Raw genomic sequence first — 17,491 nt, 5'->3', positions numbered from 1 at the left:
GCAGAGATGATAATATATTTAAAGCACTGCACAATATGGTGGCTCTATATAAGTGAGAATAATAAAAAAATAATAAAGAATGATGTGCATTGAGGCCTAGATTTCATTGGGAGCGTTGGCAAAGAGTAAAAAGAAAACTGGTGTCTTAGCAAGTGAGTAAAGTAAATGGCAAGAAGCAGAGGCAGTAGGGAGAGTTGAAGACAAAGTGAGATTGCTCTTTAAATATTTTTAACTTCTTTTCAGCCCACATGAATCCAGAAAAATGATGGCTGAACTGCTAGAATGCACAATAAACCAGAATCCACACATTTTGGGAAATTCTAAATCAATTCAATTTGTTTGCCGTCAACTTGTTAATCTTTAATACAAATCTGAAGAAATTGATTGGAGCTAAACTATTCAGAAATACTCCGTAACATATACTACAGGTTGAAGAATCCACAAAACAAACTGCATACATGAGTCTGTTGTATTTACTTTGAAAATTCATGTCTGAGTGCCTATATAATTCCTTTTTCGAAACTGATATTAACGTGAACGTGGATTTTCAAAGTGCCTACCTCATCAGATCTAGGAGAGCTACTGTATTTAATAATGTTTACAGTTTGTACTGTGAAATATGATGATAAAAAATCCACTTTTAACCTCAATAGAATCTTAATTTTCAGACCAACAAGGGACAGTGATGATGATGATGAGGATGAACGCAGAGGACGAGGTTGTTCCCTTCAGTATCAACATGCAATGATCCGGGTTCTCACTCAGTTTGTGGCAGAAGACCCAACACCACTCGGACAGCTTGACTTCTTGCTGGGCTCTGAGTGGCAGGTTGATGTGACAGACTTGGTGAAGGATTTTATGAAGCTAGAAGAGCCTCATATTGCAAAGCTCCAAGATGGAAAACTTCTCATTGGGAAGGAAATTGGAATGACAACAATACAAGTAAGTAAAATATGAATTATTGGATCTAAAATCAGTCCAATAAAATTGTTTTTCATCTTTTTTTGTTTCAACCTAATAGGTGCCAGATTATCTGATTTTTTTTATCATACAGCAATATAAAAATTATTTACGGTAACACAGATTTGATGTTCTCATTGTAAGGGGAAAAGAAACCTTAAAAAAATGAAATATCAATATACAATGTATAATTCCCGAGCATATATGGCATACAGTGGGTGTAAAAGGTCTACATACTCCTGCAAAAAAATGCAAAGCTTTTCTCATGTAAAAAAACATACCATGAAGAATTATTTCAGAACTTTTTCCACCTTTAATGTTACCCATAACCTCTACAAATCCTTTGAGAAATAAATCAAAATAATTTTGAAAGGGGAAATAATAATAAAGCTAAAATAATGTGGATGCATAAGTGTGAAGACCCTCTTATAATGGAAATTTGGTTGTGTTTTCAGAAGTAGCCAGTCACATTTAAACTCATGTTAAAAAGCAGTCAGTACATAGACGCCATCTTTGACGCTGAGTCACTTTTCATAGACTAGTTGTGAGTCAGAAAGTCAAGGAGTCTGAGGTTAATAGCCAGGAAGGTACATTATAAACAGAGGGAAAACAGATGCATAGTCAGGTAATGGTCCAAAGTCAGAATACCAAGAAAATAGAGAAGAAGAGCAAAAGGACTAGGCAAATGGATGGTCAGTACAAGGCCCAAAGAAACTAACCACACTGATCTGAAGCTACGACTGACCTCTGTCCGAGACAGCCAATTTAAGTAGCTGAGTAACAATAAGGAACAGGGAACACCTGATAGAAGCTCAGAATCAAAAACTGGAGGAGGCCAGGATGAGGGAGACTGTCAAAGGGACAAACTTCTTTAATAGAGACATTATGGAAAATATTAGAGATTCAAAGGGATGGAGGAAACTTTCCTCTAAATTCCAATGGATTAACCACCTTCAGGATTTCGTTCTGACCAATAAACTTTGGACCCAACTTTGCCAACAACAGTTTACTATTTCTAGATAACAACCAAATCTTATCCCCAATTTTGAAGACAGGACCCTAGAAAGTTTTTTATCAGCCTTCTGTTTTTGGCGAATCTGAGCAGTCCCAATATTCTTTTGAACCTTCCTCCAGACATCCCCAAGTTTCTGAGTGGTTACCTCCATCCCTAGAAAATTAACCAGAATGGATAGACATCCAAAATGCATAAATACAGAAGAACAGAGAAGGTGCAGTAGATGTATTTACCCGACTGTTAAAGGCGAACTCAGCGAGAGAGAAAAATGAATACCAGTCCTCCTGCGGAGCCACCTCAAAGCACCTTAAAATTTGTCCAGGGTGGTAAGCAGAGGAAAATGACAATTCAATCCCCAGTTTACTACAAAAGGTTCTCCAAAATTTGGAGACAAATTGTTACCCTTATCAGACACAATGTTAAGAGGGATCCCATGTAACAATATTAGAGTGCCTCACCCTGGAGATTGTCTCTGCATTAGTTAATCCTGACAAAGGAACAAAATTGATAAATCAGTCAACCACCACCTAGATAGCAGTTTTCCTACCAGAGGCAATTCCGTGATGAGATCCATGGACAGATGAAAGCATGGTGGTCTTTTTGGAATTGATAGTGGAGCCAATTCCTCGTCCAGACAATTATGACAGACTTTAGAGCAAGAACAGACTTCCCAAGCAAATACAAAAGCTTTAATATCATTCATTATGCATGGACGGTCACCAAAAAAGTATAGCAATGTTATTTTACGTAGCTGTGACCCCAGGCTGAACACTCCAGATGGAATCATAAAACTCCTGTACTAGACGCAATCTTAAGGGCCTGTCACACTAAGAGATATCGCTAGCAATATCGCTATAACTTGTGACGTTATAGCGATATTGCTAGCGATATCGCTATGTCTGATACTTACCTACAACCCGCTTCCCCGCTGGTTATCGCTGATCGCGCTAGAACAGGCTGGACTGTTTCTCGTCGTCAGCTTCCTGCGGCGCTTCCTGCTGTGACGACGAGCGACGCGTGGAGCCGGGCGGGAGGACACAGGATCGCCTGGTGTGACAGGTAAGTAGCGACCCCCGTCCCCAGCGATGTCGCTAGTGAGATCTGCGTGTGTGGCAGCTCACTAGCGACCACTTAGCGATGCACCAGCGATCCTGACCGCGTCATATCGCTGGTCGGGATCGCTGGTACATTGCTAAGTGTGACAGTACCTTTAGATACACAGGCACAAATAATTTGGTCCCTGGAGTAGTGGGAATGTGACACCCCAGAGTACGGTTGTCACAGTGACATTACCTCCCTCTAAGAGGTGAAGTCATGCTTGGAGGCAGAAAGGGACCCCCATGCCAGGTAATAGAAAAAAAATCACAATTTACTGCTGCAGGTCAGAAAAGGGAGATGCCTTATAAATTCTGGCCAGCAGAGGGAGTTGGTGAGTCAGCTAGAAATCAGCTGAGGGAGTTGTCATGGAAACGAAACAGCTGTGAGGAAAAATGACAGTTAAACGTGAGGACGTGAGGTAAAGAGATCTTTCTGGAAGATCCTGTTAGATGAAGACATGGAGCTAATCTGAGAGGAGCTCGATATGCAGAGTTGATCTGTGAAGAGGGAAAGGACAAGAGCAGAGACTGAGAGACTCTAGGGAAGCTAAAATACTGCATATAGCAGACCCCTGAGTAAAGCGCTAATAAAGAGAAAAGGGACATTAGAGTCCTAGGCTGACAGGAACTCTACGCCCTGATAGCCAAATCTGAAAGTACAGGGGATTGTAAATTCCTGTATACATTGAACACCTGAGGGTACGTCAGTGGATAAGGAGCCCGGGGCCGACGGTGAAGAGAATGGTACCTGTGGAATAGGCTCATGCTGACAGCCATACAGGTTAGTGAAACCATCACGAATAGAGGGTCGCAGCATAGTTATATACAGCGGAGACCCACACACAAAGCGCAGAAAAGAAGGTTCTAAGTCCCCACCTGGCAAGGTGAATCCCCTGAAAGCCTCCAGGCGAGCCGGACTTATTCCATCACCTGTATGTGGTACTCCGGACTGCAACCTATTACCAGTAAAAGATAAAGAAACTGCACCTCTCTGCGTCTTTCTCTCATTTATCTGCACCCCAACGTTTACAGCCATTTTTACTATTTATTTAACATCTTTGCCCTGGGACTACAGCCCTACCTGTGGAGGGCTACAACATCGTAGCTGCGCCCAACATCCATCCCAGAGGAACAACACCGCAGCGCTGGTCACCTCTTACCAGAATACCACAGGTGGCGTCACGTATTTCACCATCTATAAACATTATCTTTATTTTTACCACATAAATACCACACAACTTTCCCCTATTTTATTACTGGACGCCTCTGGGCCACGGACCGGGTCGCCGCCGCCGTGACACCATCCCCCATGGAAGTCGATGGGCCTGGTACCGAGTACCCCCAGGCACCGCGGGGAGCTCCAACTTTTTGTTACAACAGGTCTCCGAGACCGCCAACTCCAGTCAGCAATGGGTCCTGCAAAAGGAGATCAGAACCCTGATGCAGAGACAACAGGTAGAGCTGTCTGGTGGAGAAGTCAGCAGTGTCAGAGTAAGTGATCCTTTCCCCATTGCAGTACCTCCCAGAAGTGAAATGTTAATTTGGTGTCGGGCAGCAATAGGCCTAAGGGGTCAAGATTACCAAGCTTTGGTAGAACCCATGTATTCTGATAGTAGGCCCACTATCCTGACAGCCAGAGGGGTAGTTGATGTCCGCAAGGGGAGAGTTCCAATACGCATCTTAAATTGTGGGGAGAGAGAGATCCAGTTACCCCAGTATGCCACCCTTGCTAAATTGTTCACCGTCAGTAACAATGCAATCGAGACACTAGAACCCTTGCTTCCGTCTGACAAGGTGGAAGAGAATGGCTCTGAAGGGCAACAGGAGGATTGATGTCAGCAGCTACACGTAGGCACTGACTCCACCCCTTCACACCAAAAGCATGGGGCTTACCGGGTGGCTCGAGAATTTGAACGGGTCTTCAGCAAGCATCCTCTAGATTTTGGGCAGGCAAAAGGGGTTCAACATCCTATCCCCACCGGAGATCATCCACCCATTAAAGAGAGACACCGGCCTGTACCCCCAGCACACTACCAATGTGTCAAGAGTATGTTACGAGAGATGAAGGAGGCTGGGGTAATCAGAGATAGTTGTAGCCCCTGGGCAGCTCCATTAGTCCTCGTTAAAAAGAAAGATGGTACTATGAGAATGTGTGTAGACTACAGGCGGATTAACAGCATTACACATAAAGACGCGTACCCATTGCCTAGAATTGAGGAATCACTAGCTGCACTGAGAACTGCTAATTATTTCTCTACCTTAGATCTCACCAGTGGGTATTGGCAGGTTCCTGTGGCAGAGGCAGATAAAGAGAAGACGGTGTTTACAACACCAATGGGCCTCTGCGAGTTTAACTACATGCCGTTCGGGCTCAGTAATGCACCAGGAACATTTCAGCAGTTATTGGAATGGATTACATCATCGTCTTCTCCAAAACCTACGAAGACCATTTGAAGCACCTAGCCGAGGTATTCGAAGCCCTGTCAAACTTTGGCTGAAAATAAAACCGTCCAAATGTCACCTTTTGAAACCCAAGGTGCAGTACCTAGGCCATGTGGTGAGCGCGGAAGGTGTGGCACCCGATCCTGAAAAAGTCACCGTTATCCGGGACTGGAAAAGACCCAGCACTATCCATGAAGTGAGGCAATTTGTTGGATTAGTAGGCTACTACCGAAGATTTATCAAGGACTTCACCAAGATAGCAGCACCACTGCAAGATCTTCTAGTGGGCCAATCCAAGAAGGCCAAGAACAAAAATCTTCCGTTCGAGTGGAGCAAAAGGATAGAAGAGTCCTTCACCAAGTTGAAATTGGCCCTCACAGGAGATGAGGTCCTGTCCTACCCTGAGTATGACCAACCGTTTGTACTTTACACTGATGCCAGCAACGTGGGTTTGGGAGCAGTGCTGTCACAAGTACAGAAAGGCAGAGAGAGAGTGATTGCCTATGCCAGCAGGAAGCTTCGTCCCACTGAGAGGAACCACGACAACTACAGTTCCTTCAAACTGGAGTTCCTCGCCATAGTCTGGGCAGTAACAGAGCGCTTCAAGCACTACTTGGCTTCCACAAAGTTCACCATCTACACGGACAATAATCCGCTAACCCACCTTGAAACGGCAAAGCTCGGGGCACGGCGATGGATGGCCCAGCTGTCCAACTACGAGTTCACCATCAAGTACAGAGCAGGACATAAGAACGCTAATGCGGATGCGCTGTCCAGGATGCCCAATTCACCAGACTGGGGAGAAGATCCAAAAGAACTTGAAGAAATCGAGTTACCAGCCTTCCACCATCCAATTGCAGCCCAGCCCTCCCAAGGAGTGAGGAATAAGCGCTTTGTCGTACGAGAGGTAATGTTGAATCCATTACTCAATCATGAGTGGGCAGAGACAGTGACCCAGCTGTTCGCCTAGTAAAGGAGTGCCTGGCACAAGCTGATGCACACCCTGGTCCAGATGACCCACAGGTTAGCACAGCAGCTATGGAAGGAAAGAGGCAAGCTGTTCATCTACAAGGGTAAACTGTGTCGGAGGAACATCAACTCGCGGACACACGAACTGGTCTGGCAGGTGGTAGTCCCAAAGAGGAATGCGTCAATGGTCGTAGAGGCGTACCACAATGGAGCAGGACACTTCCATTGGAAGAAGTTGGAGATTCTACTTTGTGAAAGATTCTACTGGGTTGGCATGAGGAGTTCCATTGAGAAGTGGTGCCGAGAATGTGGCCCATGCAAACTGCGCAGAAAAGACTGAAACAGCCAGCGAGCCCCATTACAACCGATCATCACAAAGCAGCCGCTTGAACTGGTAGCCTTGGATTACTTGAAGTTAACTCCGAGTAGGAATGGCTACACTTATGCTTTGAACATCGTGGACCATTACTCAAGGTTCTTGGTAGTCGTGCCTGTTAAAGACCAAACAGCAAAGACAGCAGCCAAGGCATTTCAGCAGCACTTTTGTTGACCACACGGATACCCTGAACAAGTGCTCACCGACCAAGGTCCAGCCTTTGAGGCTGAAGTGTTCCAGGAGTTCTGTAACATGTACGGTTGCAAGAAAATCAGAATGACGCCTTACCATCCACAGTCAAATGGCATGTGTGAGAAGATGAACCAGGTGGTAATTGACTTATTGAAGACCTTACCTCTGGAAGAACGAAACCAGTGGCCAGAGAAGTTGCCAGATCTGGTAGATCTATATAATCATATACCGGTAAACTCTACAAATTGCACTCCAGCCTACTTGATGAGAGCAAGACCTGGCAAGTTACTCATTGATTTAGACATGGGAGTCTTAACACCTGAGACATCACCAGATGCAGACTGGGATACAGAGCGGCAGCAACAATACCGCAAGGTACAAGAATGTGTGGAGAAAATATTGTCCCAAGCAAGACAGAGACAGGAAAGAAATTACAACAACACACCCCTGCAGTTCCCTTGACACCAGGAGGACAAGTACTTAAAAGAAAGAGACGTGTTCACAAACTAGATGACCAGTGGGAAGCAGAGCCATACACCGTGATACCTTCAGACTTTAATAACACCAAAGTATGTATCATCAGTAAAGATGGAGGAGAAACCTTAGAAGCAATCTCAATAGATCATCTAAAGATGTGCCTTGATCAATTGAAGGACAAGAAAGAAGTCCAAGACACTCTACAACCCATAGTAGAGGTGGAAGAAAAGATTCAAACTATACTTGGAGAATTTCCTCGGATGTGGACACAAGTGTCAGGGGTGCTCCAGCAGCACCACCACCTCAAGTAACAAGGACACAGATAGAATGCACATGGAGGACTCTTACCCACAGCCACGGGAGTCCTGGCGTCTAATGTGGGTAGGAGCAGAGTAGCTTGAGGACCTGCGGGAGGTGGAGCAACGATGAAGAGTTAGGTGCGCACAGGACCTACGATCATGTGACCACAGGGGGGCAGGGCTTAGTGTCCTACTACTGCAGATGATGTAGTATACTCGCTACAGGAATACTGAAGTAGAGGAGAGGGGAACTCAGGTCAGGCAAGCCAGGAGGTCATACACAGGGCGGGCAGCAAGGTACAGGAGGGATAATCACAGAAAGGTCAATACATAGCCAGGGGTCATACACAGAGCGGGCAGCGAGGTACAGGAGGGATAATCACAGAAAGGTCAAAACGTAGCCAGGGGTCATACACAGAGCGTACCACCTATATGTGGTACTCCGGACTGCAACCTATTACCAGTAAAAGGTAAAGAAACTGCACCTCTCTGTTTCTTTCTCTCATTTCTCTGCACCCCAAAGTTTACAGCCATTTTTACTATTTATTTAACATCTTTGCTCTGGGACTACAGCCCTACCTGTGGAGGGCTACAACATCATAGCTGCGCTCAACATCCATCCCAGAGGAACAACACCGCAGCGCTGGTCACCTCTGACCAGAATACCACAGGTGGCATCACGTATTTCACCATCTATAAACATAATCTTTATTTTTACCACATAAATACCACACAACTTTCCCCTATTTTATTACTGGACGCCTCTTTTCCACGGACCTGGTCACCACCGCCATGACACCGTCCCCCATGAAAGTTGACGGGCCTGGTACCGAGTACCTCCAGACCCCGCGGGGCACTCCAGAAAGAGCCAATGATTGAACTTTAAAGATCTCCTCTTCTAATTGGACTTTAAAGATCTCCTCTTCCAAATCCGAGGTTACCATGGAAACCAATATACTCTAAGGAAGAATGAAGGCTGGAGGTTCTGGAGGAGAAAATGAATCGAGACTCGGGTCTAAACCTGATATAGAAATTAAACCTAGAGAAAAGCATGAACCATCTAGCCTGTCAAGGAGTTAGCCGTTTAGATGATTCTATGTAAGCTATATCCTTGTGATCACTGACCAACGTAACATGATGACCTGCACCTCCAAAAATGCCTCTATTCTTCAAAGCCAAATTAAACAGCATAACATCATAATTTCTTTCCACAGACAAGAATTGTTTAGAAAAAAAAACACATGGATGCAGCTGAGTCAGAGACCCTTGCGATAAAACAGCCCATACCCCGACCACTGAAGCATCCACCTCCACAATGAAAGGTTCTTGGAGATCGAGTTGGATAAGAACAGTAGCAGACATGAAATTCTCTTTTTATTTTTCAAAACCCCTAACACCATCCGTTGACCAAACCTTAAGATTCACCTTCTTATGTGTAAGATCAGTAAGAGATTTAGCAACCTGAAAAAAATTGATAAATTTTCTATAATAGTTATCAAATCCAAGAAAACATTGCAAAGCTTTAAGGTCATAAGGTTGTACCCAATCAATTATAGCCTATACCTTGCCAGGGTCCATCTTACATCCTTATCCTGACAAGATAATACCCAAGAATGAAATTTTCCTGAACAGAGAACACATTTCTTTAATTTACCAATTTAGTCCTCCCTCAACCTTTGTAATACTACACAGACATGTTCCTGGTGAGTGTCCAAATCGAGCAAGAAAATTAGAATATCATCCAGGTAAATCACAACAAATCTTCCAATGCAATCAGAGAAAATATCATTCACAAAATTTTGAAAACAGCAGGTGCTTTGGAAAACCCAAATAATAATAATAATAATAATAATAGTTTTTATTTTTATAGCACCAACATATTCTGCAGCACTTTATAATTTTAGAGGGAACTTGTATAGACAATATAAATGTACAAAAGGAGGGCAAGCTTACAGTATATGAGGAAATAGGGGAAAATGAAAGGTAAATGATAACGTGTGTTTAAATTTACAATAAAGCCATAATATACTAAATTGGGAATTCACAAATTCACATAACGCTGCTGTAACCAGCCAGTATGTATAAAAGAAAAGACACAGAGGGCTATTAAGTGCATGGAGGGTGTGTGAATAGATGTTAAAAGGGTCATGATTTTGAAGAAAAATTTGTATAGGCAAAACTGTGATAGTTAGATAAATGAGGTGGGGTGATAAGCCAGTCTAAAGAAATGTGTTTTTAGGTCATGATTAATACTGGGACTATAGGGAATTAATTGAATTGTCCTGGGTAGTGCATTCCAAAGAATTGGTGCAACACATGAGAAGTCTTAGAGATGAGAATGGGAGGTTTAGATTATTGAGGATGCAAGCACAATCATAACAATGATGGGGAGGTAGTTTCTCCTCCTCTTTTTCCGAGAACAGATCTCTGTCTTTCAAGTACCCCGGAAGACCCTCCAGACTAGCGGAGCTTATTTGTACAGTGTTTTTGTGAAGAAGCAGCCATGAAAGCTGAAAATTCACAGGTAGAAAACACGTTTGTTTTCAATGCATTCCACTGTGGAAATGCACTAAAACGTGTCAGGACTCTAATGTCAGGACCCTGTCAGCGTCGGCAAACTGCCACGCAGAGCCGGGTGACTTACCCACACTATGGGAAAGCACGGGGTTCAATACTGTAGTGAAGGTTCAAGCAGACAGGACCTGTGCCATTGAAAATAGTAATAAGTCCCAGGACCTATGATTATGTGACTGCAGGGGATGGGGCTTAGCGTCCTACTGCTGCAGATGATGTAATGTACCTACTGCAGGGCAACTGTTGTAGAGGAGAGGAAAACGCAGGTCAGACAAGCGAGGGTCGTACACGGAGAGGGCTATGCGGTACAGAGGGATGAGCAGAGAATAGTCAAGTCACAGGCAGAGGATCATACACAGAGAGGTAGCGCAGTACAAGAGGGACAGGCAGAACTCGTAACAGGGACAGAACCGGATCAAAACCAAACAAGCAACAAGTTATCAGGCACAAGGCACACGTACGCACAAGGTCAACTAACTCAGCCGAGGGCAGTAGTATAACTGACACCGGACCTAGGTCGAGTGAGCATTAAATAGCCGCCCTCTGCCAGAGAGAGGCAGAAACAATTAACCCTTGTCTGACCAGGACGGGCCAAAGACAAACCCCATCCTGGATCATGACAAAACGTATGTAATACGCACTTGACTATCAATAAAGTTTTGGCAAAATAAATTCCCAGAAAATATTAAAAACAAAACAGTGTAATATAAAACATAACATACCAAAAAGAGACAAAACCATGATAAAAACCTTTGTAAAAAAACGAAATGAAAAACATGCAAATCAGCCAATTTAGGTCATAAAGTAGATGCTGAAATTCTGCAAAAAAATATCTGCAACATCTAAAACTTACCAAATACTCATTTATGGAGCATAGCCTAATGATGGAAGAAGTTCTGAAATTATTCTCCTTTGTTTAATTTGTTTACATTACAAAACCCTGGCATTTTACCAGAAGAGTGTAGATTTTTTCTTACTCCCTTTATCCAAAAATAAATACCAGATGACCACTCTTTTGGATGCAAATTAAAACAATTTTAGGCTTAATTATAATATACAGTATATGTCAGGAAAAAACCTTGCTTAAGTGCAGATTAATAAATAATAATAAATTAGTTTATGGATATTCTAAGTTAAACTATAGTCTCCAAAAATGCCATTTACCAGTGGCTACATTTTTAAATCCTCTTAATATATTGCAATAATCATATTATATAGGACTGTGTACTTGAGTACCAGCTGCAAGGAAAAAATGAAGTTCTATTCTCCCTGCAGCTGCGCACTTCCAGTCATTGGGAATCGGGACACACAGAGCGGTAACAGTCACTGCTCAGTGAGAGCGGCTGTAATCACTCCTTGGCATCTTTATTGACAACCTGCTCTGCACAAATGCCTCGATGACTGGAAGCGAGCGACTGCCATGAGAATAAACTTAATTTTTTCCTTGTAGTTGCTGCATTCAGTAAGGCAGATATGATTTTAACACTATTAACCTGCATAGTAACCTCTTAACTGCAGGCATATAGAGATTCTGGAGGTAAACAGGTTCTCATACGTAAGAATCATTAGTGCAGCAAATGTAAATATTATAAGCAAAACTTGCTGCACTAATGATTTTATGCAATGCAATGTTAAATGTGGCGCATAGGATTTTGGGCATATCATTTGCTTGAATATATTTTGCATGATCATTCGGTACTAAAGCAGTTAAATCCTCCTCCTAATCTTTTATGACTGCCATAGGAAATTATTTTTATTTTGTTTATTTGAGCTCAGTGGGGAAGAATCTATAAATAATGGATACGCTTTCTTATTATTAAATCAGTCTCTTTGTGTGTTGTAGGTGATGTCCCCTCTCTCCGATTCCATCCTGGCAGAAAAGACAGTGACAGTGCTCGATGAGAAAGTGACAATAACCGACCTAGGAGTGCAGCTCGTCTCTGGACTGTCACTCTACCTTCATTCTAGCACAGCAAATAACAAGGCTGTTGTAGTCACCTCTATGGCACAGGAGCTGCTGCATGCTCAAAAACAGGTAGGGTGCTTAATTCAATCTGAGGGTGTCTTATTACACAAATATAATTAAGTCTGTTCTTAAAATTGTCTCTATTGTCATTTTAAACTCTTGTTGAATAAAAAATCCACGTAAGACTAATGTACGTACAGTTTACTTTTCACTATGTATTAAATAGGCACCATGTCATAAAGAAAACGTTGTACAAAGCCATTGGTAATACTCTTTTCTGTTTTCCCAAAATGTAGGCACATTTTACCTTCCAAGCTGCCTGCATCACACTCCACCACCCCACCCCCTGTGCAGTCATACTCACATGTATCAACAATGTCTGTAACTCAGTAGTGAGCAGGATAGCTGTGAATCCATCACTAGGATTAGATAAATACTTACTATTAAGCAGCAAAGGAAAAAAAAATTTTTGTCAGCTCACCAAACCGTAGCAGATGTGAAGTCTGGAGGAATGCAATCAATCCTGGGCGGTGCAGGGAACTTGGATTCCGGAAAATCTTGTAGGCACAATACTTAGGAGATGTTCCAGCAACTTCGACCAAAGGATGGTTAAAATCAAAAGACTTTATTCCAAAAAAATGATTAAAAACAGAATAGATGCATGAAAAACATATGGTTCACCAATGTGACAGACGCTTACTCATAGCTCATTACTATTAAGCAGCAGTATGGGTCTTTGTGTGTATAGACTTCAATAGACAGCAGTAATCTGACACTTCACTGAGCTTATCATCTTTGACCAATGTGGAGAGTGACATACCAATTCTGGCTTGTCAAGGTAAGGAGGCTTATTCGCCGTGCAATGCTCCTCTGGGAAAATAATATGCAAATTGCCTCTTCAGAGAAGAAGAGGACATGAACTCTATAGCGCCACCTGTTGGTAGTAGCGATCCTAAGTCATATTACAAGACTCGTTAAAGGGTTGATTGTGACTTGTAGGATCGCTACTACCAACAGGTGGCGCTATAGAGTTCAAGTCCTCTTCTTCTCTGAAGAGGCAAATTGCACATCTTTGACCAAGACAGATTTTAGCTGTTCTTCTGAGTGAATCATGAGCTCAGGGGGCAGGGGAGAGGCTGTAGAATTGGCTCATAAGTAAAGGTAGAATCATAATTCTCTGATCAGCTATATTATGACGTTTTCTAATTGCTATATTAACTTGAACTACTGATTTATGCAAAGTTTATTGAAACAATATTGAGCATTTCACTGTAAATCTGTCAGGGAGAGTGTTGTGCCTTCAAGGTTTGGAACTCTTATCTGTCTTCTCCTGAATTACTCTAAACTGATTCATGACCAGATCAAAGTTAAAGGGGTTGTCCACTACTTGGACAACCACTTCTTGATGTAACTGTTTGGCCTGTTAAAATAAAAAAAGTTATGCTCAACTCCCATGCTGCCATTGTTCCTGAGGAGTCAGCACACGCGATCCCATGGCTATCTTGCGGCTGTTGTGACATGTGACCCCGGCGCCCAATTAGTGCTAGCATCACTGTCACCACCTTCTGACAAATCAGACATGAAGAGGAAGTCTGGACTGCAGCTGCTCTCTCACTTCCTCTTCATGTTCAATTCAACAGGAGGCATGGACAGGGACGCCAGCTCTAATTGGGCGCCAGGGTCACTTGTCACAAAATCAGTACGGGAGAGTGAGTGCCAACACTGCGGAAACAGCACCAGCATAGGTGGTAAGTAGAGTTGAGCGAAACGGGTCGAAAAATTTCAAAAGTCGCCGACTTTTGGCAAAGTCGGGTTTCATGAAACGAAACCCGACCCTAGGATGAGGTCGGCCACGAGGTCGGCGACTTACGCGCCAAAGTCGCGTTTCAAAAGTTTGTTTTGCGCTCTTTTTCAGCCAATCAGGATCCACGGACACTGTGGGCAATGTGATGACATAGGCACGGGTCACCACCATCTTTCAGAAGGGCATGCAAGTGATTGGCTTGTTTGGTGGGCGTCACAGGGGATATAAAAGGGCGTGCACGCCGACCGCCATCTTACTTCTGCCGATCTTAGCATAGGGAGAGGTTGCTGCTGATTCTGTAGGGAGAGTGTTAGGCAGGGAAGAAGAAAAAAAAACTGCTTCCGCTGCTAGCGATTGTGCCTGTACAACACACCAATCACTGTGTGTGCAGTGCAAGGGGAGGCTATATTGTGGTGTATCAGTGGTGTTGGTTGTTGGGCTGCCTTCTAAGGCTTCCTGACAGCTGCATTGCTGTTTACCCACTGCTCTGCAAACTGCTTTTTTAAAAGCAATCCCAATTTTTTTTTTTGTCCTGCTGAGGTACTGAGCATGCATTTTTTCACACCATACAGCGGTGTACGCTCCTCACACAGTACCGTGTAACGGCTGTTATCACAGCCACAGTGAAGCTATCTGTGTCAATCTGTGAGAATAAGTCGAGGACATGTTCCGTTCTTACAGACCTGCACTCTAGGGAGATTCCTACTCTGCCCAATTCTACATACACCTTGTAGTTTGTGATACACTAGCCAATTTCTGCCTGTGACATAGCGCTGTGATATTCAGTGGGCCTCACACAATCCAAAAGTGTCCAGTGTCCACTAGTGTGAGCAGAAATTCAAAATCTCACTTATCCTCTAGTCACTTTGGTCACAGCTGTGCCATCGAGCCTGTGACATAGCGCTCAGATATTCAGTGGGCCTCACACAATCCAAAAGTGTCCAGTGTCCACAAGTGTCTGCAGAAATTCAAAATCTCACTTATCCTCTAGTCACTTTGGTCACAGCTGTGCCATCGAGCCTGTGACATAGCGCTCAGATATTCAGTGGGCCTCACACAATCCAAAAGTGTCCAGTGTCCACAAGTGTCTGCAGAAATTCAAAATCTCCCTTATCCTCTAGTCACTTTGGTCACAGCTGTGCCATCGAGCCTGTGACATAGCGCTTCAGATATTCAGTGGGCCTCAGACAATCCAAAAGTGTCCAGTGTCCACTAGTGTGAGCAGAAATTCAAAATCTCACTTATCCTCTAGTCACTTTGGTCACAGCTGTGCCATCGAGCCTGTGACATAGCGCTCAGATATTCAGTGGGCCTCACACAATCCAAAAGTGTCCAGTGTCCACAAGTGTCTGCAGAAATTCAAAATCTCCCTTATCCTCTAGTCACTTTGGTCACAGCTGTGCCATCGAGCCTGTGACATAGCGCTCAGATATTCAGTGGGCCTCACACAATCCAAAAGTGTCCAGTGTCCACTAGTGTGAGCAGAAATTCAAAATCTCACTTATCCTCTAGTCACTTTGGTCACAGCTGTGCCATCGAGCCTGTGACATAGCGCTCAGATATTCAGTGGGCCTCACACAATCCAAAAGTGTCCAGTGTCCACAAGTGTCTGCAGAAATTCAAAATCTCACTTATCCTCTAGTCACTTTGGTCACAGCTGTGCCATCGAGCCTGTGACATAGCGCTCAGATATTCAGTGGGCCTTACACAATCCAAAAGTGTCCAGTGTCCACTAGTGTGAGCAGAAATTCAAAATCTCACTTATCCTCTAGTCACTTTGGTCACAGCTGTGCCATCGAGCCTGTGACATAGCGCTCAGATATTCAGTGGGCCTCACACAATCCAAAAGTGTCCAGTGTCCACAAGTGTCTGCAGAAATTCAAAATCTCACTTATCCTCTAGTCACTTTGGTCACAGCTGTGCCATCGAGCCTGTGACATAGCGCTCAGATATTCAGTGGGCCTCACACAATCCAAAAGTGTCCAGTGTCCACAAGTGTCTGCAGAAATTCAAAATCTCACTTATCCTCTAGTCACTTTGGTCACAGCTGTGCCATCGAGCCTGTGACATAGCGCTCAGATATTCAGTGGGCCTCACACAATCCAAAAGTGTCCAGTGTCCACAAGTGTCTGCAGAAATTCAAAATCTCCCTTATCCTCTAGTCACTTTGGTCACAGCTGTGCCATCGAGCCTGTGACATAGCGCTCAGATATTCAGTGGGCCTCACACAATCCAAAAGTGTCCAGTGTCTGCAGAAATTCAAAATCTCCCTTATCCTCTAGTCACTTTGGTCACAGCTGTGCCATCGAGCCTGTGACATAGCGCTCAGATATTCAGTGGGCCTCACACAATCCAAAAGTGTCCAGTGTCCACTAGTGTGAGCAGAAATTCAAAATCTCACTTATCCTCTAGTCACTTTGGTCACAGCTGTGCCATCGAGCCTGTGACATAGCGCTCAGATATTCAGTGGGCCTCACACAATCCAAAAGTGTCCAGTGTCCACAAGTGTCTGCAGAAATTCAAAATCTCACTTATCCTCTAGTCACTTTGGTCACAGCTGTGCCATCGAGCCTGTGACATAGCGCTCAGATATTCAGTGGGCCTCACACAATCCAAAAGTGTCCAGTGTCCACAAGTGTCTGCAGAAATTCAAAATCTCACTTATCCTCTAGTCACTTTGGTCACAGCTGTGCCATCGAGCCTGTGACATAGTGCTCAGATATTCAGTGGGCCTCACACAATCCATGAGAGTGTCCGGTGTCCACTAGTGTGAGCAGAAATTCAAAATCTCACTTATCCTCTAGTCACTTTGGTCACAGCTGTGCCATCGAGCCTGCGACATAGCGCTCAGATATTCAGTGGGCCTCACACAATCCAAAAGTGTCCAGTGTCCACTAGTGTGAGCAGAAATTCAAAATCTCACTTATCCTATAGACACCTTGTACCTTGTTTTACATTACTATATAGTTTGTTGGATTTTGTCTACATTTCTACCAAAAATGAGGAAGGCTGGTGGAAGAGGCCGTGGAATTGGGCGGGGGTTGGCAGCTGGTAATGATGGTGTTGGTGGTGGATCTGATGGTAGTGGCAAGAGCAAAATAGGACCGAATGCAGGAGGTGTTGAGCCTGCGTCATCGTCTTGCTCCATAAGGCTTCGAAGGCTTAGTTTTCTAGGAGTTGGCAAACCGCTTTTAAAGCCAGAGCATCAGGAAAAAGTTTTGTCTTACATTGCTGACTCATCCTCCAGCTCTATCGCCTCCTCTTCTTCAGTTGTAAAAAGTAAAAGCACTGAGTCGTCATTGGAGGCTCATGTTCATGAA

General features: G+C 43.8%; 1 protein-coding gene across 2 annotated transcripts in view; it reads left to right on the top strand.

Moving 5' to 3' along the window:
• The window catches only part of TMEM132C (transmembrane protein 132C), a 982,344-nt gene that overhangs the window by 891,911 nt on the left and 72,942 nt on the right, over positions 1-17,491 (top strand). For both annotated transcript variants that reach the window (XM_073557084.1, XM_073557085.1), the window contains 2 exons: positions 669-942; positions 12,245-12,436. In XM_073557084.1, the coding sequence (XP_073413185.1) occupies positions 669-942; positions 12,245-12,436 (466 nt within the window). The remainder of the gene's footprint in view (positions 1-668; positions 943-12,244; positions 12,437-17,491) is intronic.

Source organism: Dendrobates tinctorius, unplaced genomic scaffold (genome assembly GCF_039654945.1).
Source record: "Dendrobates tinctorius isolate UK_male_01 unplaced genomic scaffold, ASM3965494v1 ptg000243l, whole genome shotgun sequence".
Lineage (NCBI taxonomy): Eukaryota > Metazoa > Chordata > Amphibia > Anura > Dendrobatidae > Dendrobates > Dendrobates tinctorius.
The sequence above is the reverse complement of the archived record's forward strand: the minus strand, read 5'-3'. Positions and strand labels throughout refer to the sequence as shown.